The 10359-nt window shown below is 48.3% G+C and overlaps 1 protein-coding gene across 1 annotated transcript in view; it reads left to right on the top strand.

Annotated features, from left to right (window-relative positions):
• LOC121867872 (RNA-binding protein Musashi homolog Rbp6-like) overlaps positions 1 to 10359 on the top strand; it is a 52481-nt gene that overhangs the window by 343 nt on the left and 41779 nt on the right. Inside the window, exon 2 of the mRNA XM_042367996.1 lies at positions 4615 to 4697. Coding sequence (XP_042223930.1) covers positions 4615 to 4697 — 83 coding nt within the window. The remainder of the gene's footprint in view (positions 1 to 4614; positions 4698 to 10359) is intronic.

Raw genomic sequence — 10359 nt, 5'->3', positions numbered from 1 at the left:
AGGGGTGAGGGAGAGAGGAGATGAGGGAGGGGTGTTGTGAGGGACAGGTGAGGAAGATGAGGCAGGGTGAAGGGTGGTGAAGATGGGTGTTGGGGAGGGTGAGGGAGAGAGGAGATGGGGAGGGGCCATTTTGTGAGGGACAGGTGAGAGAAGATGGGGCAGGGGTGAAAGGGTAGTGAAGATGGGTGTTTGGGGGGAGGGTGAGGGAGAGGAGATGGGGAGGTGAGGGAGAGGGAGATGAGGGAGGTGTTGTGAGGGACAGGTGGGGAAGATGAGGCAGGAGTGAAGAGGTAGTGAAGATAGGTGTTGGGGAGGGTGAGGAGAGGAGATGAGGGAGGGTGTTGTGAGGACAGGTGGGGAAGATGAGGCAGGGGTGGAAGAGGTGGTGAAGATGGGTGTTGGGGGAGGGTGAGGGAGAGAGAGGAGATGAGGGGAGGGGTGGGGAGAGGGGAGATGAGGGAGGGGGTGTTGTGTGAGGGACAGGTGGGGGAGAGATGGGGGCAGGGTGAGAGGTGGTGAAGATGGGTGTTGGGGAGGGTGAGGGAGAGAGAGGAGATGAGGAGGTGTTGTGAGGGACAGGTGAGGAAGATGAGGGGCAGAATTGAAGAATTAGTGAATGGAGTGTTGGGGGGTGAGGAGAGAGAGATGAGGAGGGGGTGTTGTGAGGACAGGTGAGGAAGAGTACATTTGGATCATATAATTGCACAATAATGTAATAAACATTGAGTTAAAATAATAAATATATATATAAAGTAAAAACATAGACATTAAATATATACCCAGGAAAATAATACTTTCTTTCACTGGTTAATGTAGAGACACACACACACACACACACACACACACACACACGCACACACACGCACACACACACGCACACACACACGCACACACACACACACACGCACACACAGAGTTGAGCTAAAAATGTCCGAAGTTGAACTAAAATTATTAGAAAAGACAAAATAATGTACATTTTTCAAGCGGAAATACTGTACTACTACGGTTTTACCAAGAGTTTTGTGAGCATTTTTGGCTTAAGGTGCTAATGCTAGAGTTTATGGGCATTTAACTGGGAATTTACTACACGTACTTTGTAGAATTAAGAGAATTTAATCCTTAGTTAGTTGTTAGTGAGGTGGGTCGTGTCGTGTACATGCAAGGGTGATTTAGAGGTGTTGAGTTATTGCACACGAAGGTCGGCAATGTTGCATATTTACGCTGCAATACTGGATAGTCAGGGAGGATTTGTTACGTGTTTGACCTCCTGAGTACGATGACTTGACCTCCTGAGTGCGATGACTTGACCTCTTTAGTACGATGACATGACCTTTTGATTACGATGACGACTTGTTGAGTACGATGATTTGACTGGAGTTCGGTGACTTGACCCCTTGAGTACGATGAATTGACCTCAATAATCATTCGAGAAACAAACCACAACAACAATCATCAATCGAGTCAGTTTCCCATTGTACTCTGCAGCGTCAATGACTCTTTGTTAAAAAAAAATTAAACTACGACCCAACTACGACCAGACTGAACTACCCTTGACGACCCAGCAGCCGAGCAAAGTTAAATTACCCCCATGGTGAAGAGCTAACGACGGGTGGGGTAGTTGGTGAGCCGGGCAGACCATTGGTGTGGATGTTGTCCCCTAACTACCAAATGGTGGAGAAAGTCGATGTTATTTTGTTTTTTGTACAGGCGATAAGTTTTAACTGGGTGGGGGGTGGGGGGTAGTTACGTCTACTATTGCGACCTGCACCTCTCTCTTACTATACAACCTACAATTTTGTGTGTGTGTGTGTGTGTGTGTGTGTGTGTGTGTGTGTGTGTAAGAGAACGCACATCCATTTTGGGCTCTGATGAACCTTTTCAACAGAAGGATTCGATTCCAATTGGTGAAGGTGTGAAGAGGGACCGAGGAACCTACTACCTTTTACGCTGGGCTCTTGGCTGCCACTCTGTGTGTGTGTGTGTGTGTGTGTGTGTGTGTCCACACACTCGCTATCTAATATAAAAATCTTCGTCATTTTGGAGTTATTAAAATTCAATGTCTTGAGATACTGCTTCCTTGCCTGTCTGTCTCCTTGCCTGTCTGTCTCCTTGCCTGTCATCTCCTTGCCTGTCTGTCTCCTTGCCTGTCTGTCTGCCTCCCTGCCTGTCTGTCTCCCTGCCTGTCTGTTTACTCCACTTTCTCCCGCCCTGCCTCTGTCTCCTTCCTGCCTGCTTCCTGCCTGCTTCCCTGCCTGTCTCCCTTCCCTGCCTGCTTTACCGTTCTGCTTCCCTGCCTTCCTGCCTCCCTCCCTCCCTGCCTGCCTGTCTCCCTCCCTGCCTGCCTGCCTGCCTCCTTCCCCTGCTTGCCCTTTCCAGCCTGTTGCCTGTCTGCCTCCCTTGCCTTTCTGCTTGTCTAAGTGCCTGCCTGTCTCCCTGACTTATTGACAGCCTGTCTGCCTCTCTGTGAACCCAATGAGGAGTATAACTTATTCTGTAACCAAGAACAGTGTGTGTGTGTGTGTGTGTGTGTGTGTGTGTGTGTGTGTGTGTGTGTGTTTACGTACGTGTATGTGTGTGTGTGTGTGTGTGTGTGTGTGTGTGTGTGTGTGTGTGTGTGTGTGTGTTTACGTACGTGTATGTGTCTGTGTTTTATGTGGCGTGTGTCTGTTTGTCAAGAAATAAAATCCCACATGAAATATATTTTAGAATTTCCTTTATAAAGTTAATCAGGCCATGGCATTCTGCTACAGTGCATGACTGTCAGCCAGCCTGTCATCAAGAGACACAACTGGTCATGAGAAATGGTTGGAATTTCTGCATGTGAGGACAGCAGATAAAATTGTATCACTATCACTGAAACGCACTTTTTTGGGTGGAAATAAAATTCTTAAAAAAAAAATCCTGGAAATGCTGGGACGTGTAGTAGTGGTGGTGGTGGTGGTGGTGGAGAAGAGAAGTAGTGTTGGGGAGGTGTGGGGAAGAGGCGTGGTTGGTGGTGAGAGGGGGTGGGGTGATAGGGGGGCTTTTGGTGACGTGGTTGGGGCTGGGGGGGTCGTGAAGATGCAGGAGTGGGCGTAGGGTGCTGGGGGCGTGGGTTGGCGTGGTTGAGGGTGAGGAGGTGTGGTTGGGGGGGAAGGGGGGGTTAAGCTGGGCTGTGATCTGGTGAGGGCAATTGGAGCTTCAGCGTCTTGGCCACTGGAGACGGCTGAGGATACAACACTAAAGCCAACCAGTGATATCATTTGTTACGTTACCCTCTCCAGCCCCCAGCCCCAGAAACCCTCCCCCTTTTGCTCCTTGGCCCACAGTCCCTCTCAGCCCTCACCCTTAGCTTTTTTGCCCCCCCTTTTCCCCTTAGCTCTCCAGCCCCTCACAGCCCCTTCCTTAGCGATCAGACCTCATCCCCATCTCCTTAGCCCCCTTAGCTTCACAGCCCCTTCTTTAGCTATCAGACCCCCAGCCTCCCTTAGCTCCCAGCCCCCTCCAGCCCCCTAGACCTCCCCCCAAAGAAAGTTTATATTGTACACCTACATTGTACTTTTTTTTCAAATTGGTTATGTTGTGTTATTGATGTTCTTCCTCTTTGGTCTTTCTGTTCTTGTTCTCCTTCATCTTGTTCTTCTCCTGTTATTCTTCTTGTTCTATTGTTATCGTCATTATTGTTGTCAGCATTGTTATTGTTATTATTACTGTTATTGTTAGTATTATTATTATCGTTATTGTTGTTATTATTGTTATTTTTGTTCCTGTTCTTCTTAGTTCTCTCTCTCTCTCTCTCTCTCTCTCTCTCTCAATTGATTCCGGCAAAAAGTGGTCGTCATATTTCAGGAAGTAGATTATATATTTTTTTCCAGAGGGACCCGGAGAGAGGGGGGAGAGAATGGAGTGTGAGGGAAGGAGGGGGGGAGGGAGAAATAGAGAGAGGGAAGTGAGAGACGCGAGGGAGGGAAAGGGAGATGAAAGGCGAGTAAGAGAGAGGGAGGTACGAGGGAGGGAAAGGGAGGTAAGAGAGAGAGAGGGAGGGAGGTGAGAGGGAGGGGGTAGAGGCTGTGTAGCGCTAATGCCTCTAACTGTCCCTCTCCTCGAGTGTGTCTTTCCCTCTCACTCGCTCTCACAGGATTATTTAATACATTTTACCCGAGATAAAATATTGAAGCAAAAATATATCCCACGTGTTATTTTATTTTATATTTTTATTTATTTTAATATTGAAAGTTAACAAATTTATTATTATTATTATTATTATTATTATTATTATTATTATTATTATTATTATTATTATTATTATTATTATTATTATTATTATTATTATTATTATTATTATTATTATTAGTGTTATTGTTATTGTTATTATTGTTGTTGTTGTTATCGTGGTGAACATGACCATTATCTTCCTCCCTCACTATCTATCGTGGTGAACATGACCATTATCTTCCTCCCTCACTATCTATCGTGGTGAACATGACCATTATCTTCCTCCCTCACTATCTATCGTGGTGAACATGACCATTATCTTCCTCCCTCACTATCTATCGTGGTGAACATGACCATTATCTTCCTCCCTCACTATCTATCGTGGTGAACATGACTCACTCTCATTATGTTTCTTTTCAGGCTTCGGCTTCGTCACCTTCGAGAGTGAAGATGTAGTGGACAAAGTATGTGAGATTCACTTTCACGAAATCAACAACAAGATGGTGAGTACAAGAGTGATGGTGACGGTGAAGTATTGTTGTATTGTAGATGATAATGGTGACGGCGATAGTGATGTATTGTAGATGATGGTGACGGTAATGGTGAGAATTTAAGTACGTAGGATTTTTAATAATGATGAAATAGTGACTTTAGATTGAGTAGGATATAGTGATTGGTGACGTTAATGGTGAAAATTTAACTAGGATTTAGTAATGGTGACTGTAGTTAGGAAGAGTACCTTAGTAATGGTGACTAATAGTAATAATAATGTAGGATTTTAATAATGGTGAGTAGTTATAGTGAAGAAGTAATTAAGTAGATTTTTTAGTAATGGTGACGATGATGGTGATTAGATAAATAAGACTGAAAACTATAGTAATATTAATGGTGACTATGGCTGTATGATGATGATGATTTCGTTCTTCTAAACTGTACTGAATGGTGATTAGAATGGTGTTGTAGTAGTAATAGTGACGTAGAATGAATGGTGAAAATGGTGACTTTTTAAAATACAAGGAAATATAATAATGGTGACTGATTAAAGGGAAATAATGGTGATTTAAGGGGATAACATGGCATTAATGGTGATCCAGACATAATGGTGACTGCTGGTGATCTGTTTGTTTAATGGGGGTGTTGTTGTTGTTGTTGTTGTTTTAATGGTTGTTTACTCGTGTTTATACAATAAGAAAGTAAACTTGATTATGAGAGAGAGAAATATATTGATGCTCTCTCTCTCTCTCTCTCTCTCTCTCTCTCTCTCTCTCTCTCTCTCTCTCTCTCTCTCTCTCTCTCTCTCTCCACCACGATGCCTTTGACAATATCCGTCTACAGTGGCAACAAGGAAGGAGGGGAGGGAGGGAAGGAGGGGAGGCAGGGAAGGAGAAGAAGGGGAGGCAGGGAAGGAGGTAGGTAGGGGAGGGAAGGGAGGGATATAGAGAGAGATGAGGGGTGAGAGGGAGGGGGGATGGGCGGAGGGCCGCTGATAAATTGGGTCCACGTAAAAGGGAGGGAGAAAGGGAGAGGAGGGAGGAGAGGAGGGAGGGAGGGAGGGAGGGAGCTCCAATGGAGGAGATATGGCACCTAGTATGAGCTGGTCATGGTGTGGGTTGGTCGCGGTGTGCTGGTCATGGTGTGGTCGCATCATGGTGTGGTCGGTCATGGTGTGGCTTTCAGCTGCGGTGTGGTCAGCTAGTGGTGTGGTTGGTCATGTGCCTTGGGCTATGGTGGGGTTGGCTGCGTGTAACTGGCTATGGTGGTTGGTCATGGTGTGGTTGGTCATGGTGTGGTTGGCCATGGTGTGCTTGGTCATGTGGTCAGTTATGGTGGGGTTGGTCATGGTGTGGTTGGTCATGGTGTGGTTGGTCATGGTGTGGGCGGTCAGTGGTGTGGTCAGCTATGGTGGTCAGCTGGTGTGGTTGGTCATGGTGTGGTCAGGTGGTTGGTCATGGTGGTAACTGGCTATGGTGTGGTTGGTCATGGTGTGGTTGGTCATGGTGTGGTGCTGGCCATGGTGTGGTTGGCTATGGTGTGGTTGGTCAATTAATATTGCTGACGGGGAGTATATCAGGTAGGGGTGTGGAAGTGGTTGAGATAACGTTATCTTTTATGCTAGTTCCTCTTTTATCCTCCCTTCCTCTTTCCCTTCTCGACCGATTTCTTCCTGTTGGTCAAACATCTCTTTCCTCTCCTCTCCTCTCCTGTTCCTCGCTCTCTCCTTCGTCTTCTCCTTTCTTCCTCTCCCTCTTCACCTCTCCCCCACCCCTTCTCCCCTCTAACTCTCCACTTCCTGCTCTCCTCTCCCCATTCTCCTCCCCATCTCTCTCTCCCTCTCCCTCTCTCCCTCTCTCCCTCTCCCCAGTGGTTTTATTACATAAGTCGTCATTCTTCCTACCAGTGTTGTCATGTTATTGTCGTGTTTTTGTTATTATCGTTTATCTTATTTCTTCCTCATTCCTTCATTTGAATACCCGGTGGTGTTAAGTCTCTCTCTCTCTCTCTCTCTCTCTCTCTCTCTCTCTCATGCTCTCCTTCATGCTAGTATTAACAGTGGACGCTAGTATTAACAGTGGACGCTGGTATTAACAGTGGACGCTAGTATTAACAGTGGACGCTAGTATTAACAGTGGACGCTAGTATTAACAGTGGACGCTGGTATTAACAGTGGACGCTAGTATTAACAGTGGACGCGGTATTAACAGTGGACGCTAGTATTAACAGGACGCAGTATTAACAGGACGCTAGTATTAACAGTGGACGCTGGTATAACAGTGGACGTGGTATAACAGTGATTAGTATAACAGTGGACGTGGTATAACAGTGGACGCTAGTATTAACAGTGGACGCTAGTATTAACAGTGGACGCTAGTATTAACAGTGGACGCTAGGTTATGGGTGTGAATGGCGTCGGGAAGATGATGGTCGACTTGCTCTCTCTGGGCAGCCCCGTCATGGCGGCCACGTCAGCAAGAAATCTTTGATGGCCTATGACAAGAGAGAGAGAGTGTGTATGCGGTGGAGTTCTTCCTTCTCGTCCTTCCCGCCATTAATGAGGACCTTGCCCTCCCCCTCTCCTCATCCCCACTCCTTGCCCTCCCTCTCCTACTCCCACTCCTTGCCCCTCCCTCTCCTACTCCCACTCTTTCCCTCCCTCCTACTCCCACTCCTTGCCCTCCCTCCCTCTCCCACCCCACTCCTTGCCCCTCCCTCTCTCCACCCCACTCCTTGCCCTCCCTCTCCCCACCCCACTCCCTTGCCTCCTCCCTCCCTCCTCCCACCCCACTCCTGTCCCCCTCCCCTCTCCCCACCCCACCTTGCCTCCTCCCTCCTCTCCTTACCCCTCCTCTCCTCCCTCCCTCTCTCCTTACTCCCACTCCTTGCCTCCTCCCCCTCCTACTCCCACTCCTTGCCCCTCCCTCCCTCTCCTTACCCCTCCTTGCCTCCCTCCCCCTCTCCTACCCCACTTCTTGCCCCTCCCCTCTCCTCCTCTACTCCCCACTTTGCCTCCTCCTCCCCTCTCTCCTACCCCACTCCTTGCCCCTCCCTCTCCTCTACCCCACCTTGCCTCCCTCCTCCTCTCCTTACCCCACTCCTTGCCCCCTCCCTCCCCTACTCCCACTCCTTGCCTCCTCCCTCCCTACTCCCACTCCCTTACCCCTCCCCTCCTCTCTACCCCACTCCTTGCCCCTCCCTCTCCTATCCCACTCCTTGCTCCCTCCCTCCTCCTACTCCCACTCCTCTTTCCCCTCTCCTACTCCCACTCCTTGCCCCCTCCCTCTCCCATCTCCCACTCCTTTTCCCCTCTCCCACCCCACTCTTTCCCCTCTCCTTACCCCACCTTGCCTCCTCCTCCCTCTCCTACCCCACTCCTGCCCCTCCCTCCTACTCCCACTCCTTGCCCCTCCCCTCTCCTTACCCCCACCTTTCCCCCCTCTCCCCACCTTCCACTCCTTTCCCCCTCTCCCTACTCCCACTTTCCCCCTCTCCCTCCCACCCCACTCCTTTCTCCCTCTCCTTTCCCCCTCTCCCACTCCCACTTTGCCTCCTCCCTCCCACCCCACTCCTTGCCCCTCCCCTCTCCTACTCCCACTCCTGTCCCTCCCCCTCTCTCCTTACTCCCACCTTGCCCTCCCTCTCCCTACTCCCACCTTTCCCCTCTCCCTACTCCCACCCCTCCCTACTCCCACTCCTGCCTCCTCCTCCTCGGCTGGCGAAAATCGATTATTTCGTGTAGTTTATAGTCCCCTGAGGACGCTGGTATCCCCCTTTTTGTTTGTTATATTCGCAAATAGTGTTTTTTGTTTGTGGTCTGTTACATAGTTGCTTCATCTCTCACTCTCGTCTGGATGAGAAATAGAGTAACACCTGTAGTCTCGTTATCACCCCGGACTCCGCCGCACAAACTAGTAGAAAGCTTTTTTTTCATTATTCCTTATTATTTAGGCATCATGTTTACGGTTGCCACTGTGCATGACTTTTAATTACTGTTTTGAAAGAACTTAATTTGATTTTTAATGTATTGTAATGTGTTAGAGAATAAGATAAGGCGGAGTATGAGCGAATCTTAAAGGCAGGGTGTGTGTGTGTGTGTGTGTGTGTATTCATGCCTGCACTGTCACACACGCACATGTTTAATACACGCATGTATAATCATATAGATTAACATATCTGTGTATACCGTCTAGTTTCACACACACACACACACACACACACACACACACACACACACACACACACGTAAATTTGTGTTTTATAAATGCAATTCGTATGAAGTCTCTCTCACTCTTTTCTCTCTCTCTCTCTCTCTCTATTTCACTCACTGATAAATTTATTATATTATATATATATATATTATTATTATTATTATTGTTGTTGTTGTTGTTGTTGTGTTCCAGTGTTCTCTCTCTCTCTTTTTTCGTCTATTTTCGTTATACATATCTTCTCTTTTTATTCCCTTGACGCTATCTATTTTTTATCCGCCTGTTGCTTCCTCCCCTTCCTACCTCTCTATTCTTTCTCTCCTTCCTATTTCCGTCTTCCTCTTCACTGTTTTTATTGTCGGTTTTTTATTCCTCTCTCTCTCTCTCTCTCTCTCTCTCTCTCTCTCTCCTTTTCATTTTACTTCTCCTTTCCTTCCTCCCTCTCCTTTTCTTTTACTCCTCCTCCCTGTCTCCCATCCCTCTCTTCTTCACCTCTTCCTCTGTCTCTACCTTCCTCCCTCCTCTCCCTTCCCCTTCCTTCATCTCTTCATTCCTACCAAATTCCATCTTTTTTCTTTCGTAAAAATTATCAGATCGAATTCTGGATTTATATTCTTCTTTTCTTTCTTTCTTAGTCTTTCTTCATTTATCCCTATATCTCCTCTTCCACCTCTCCCATCCTCTCTCATCTCTCTCTCTCACCTGGCCCCACGTCTCACCTGGCCCCACTGTCTCACCTGGCCATGGCCGGGCCGGGTGAGGATCAGGGAGTCGTCAGTAGCTCCAGGTTATTTTTACCTCAGCGGCGAGTGCTGAAGTGACGCCATCTGCATATTGCTCTCTCTCTCTCGCCTCTCCCTGCTTCTCTCTCACCTCTCCCTGCTTCTCCCTTACCTCTCCCTCACCTCCCTAACTTCCCTCACCTCTCCCTGTTTCTCCCTTTACCTCTCTCTCCCCTCCCTCCTCTAACTTCCCCTCACCTCCCTAACTCTCACTCACCTCTCCTGTTTCTCCCTTACCTCTCTCTCTCTCCTCACCTCCCTAATCCTCACCTCTCCCTCGCCTCTCCCTGCCTCCTCCCCTGCCTCCCTCACCTCTCCCTAACTTTCCTCACCTCTCCCTCCTTCACCTCCTCCCTGCCTCTCCCCTCGCCTCTCCCTGCCTCTCCCTCACCTCCCTCACCTCTCCCTGCCTCCCCCCACCTCCCTCACCTCTCCCTGCCTGGTACGGTCTCACTCAGTTCTCCCTGACTCGTTGACTCACTCGTTCTTTCTCACTCGCCCTCACCTCTCCCTGCCTGGTACGGTCTCTCACTCAGTTCTTCCTCCCTCATTGACTCCCTAACATCGCCCTGACTCGCCCTTGTAACCGTCTACTAATATGCTTGAACAGTATGCTAGAAGACTATACCTCCAGCAGTATACTCTTGAGCCCTGGTTATACTGCCCCCGTAAGATATACCATA

Source organism: Homarus americanus, unplaced genomic scaffold, assembly GCF_018991925.1.
Source record: "Homarus americanus isolate GMGI-L3 unplaced genomic scaffold, GMGI_Hamer_2.0 scaffold37032, whole genome shotgun sequence".
Lineage (NCBI taxonomy): Eukaryota > Metazoa > Arthropoda > Malacostraca > Decapoda > Nephropidae > Homarus > Homarus americanus.
Note: the sequence above shows the minus strand (reverse complement) of the source record. Positions and strands in the feature narration are given on the sequence as shown.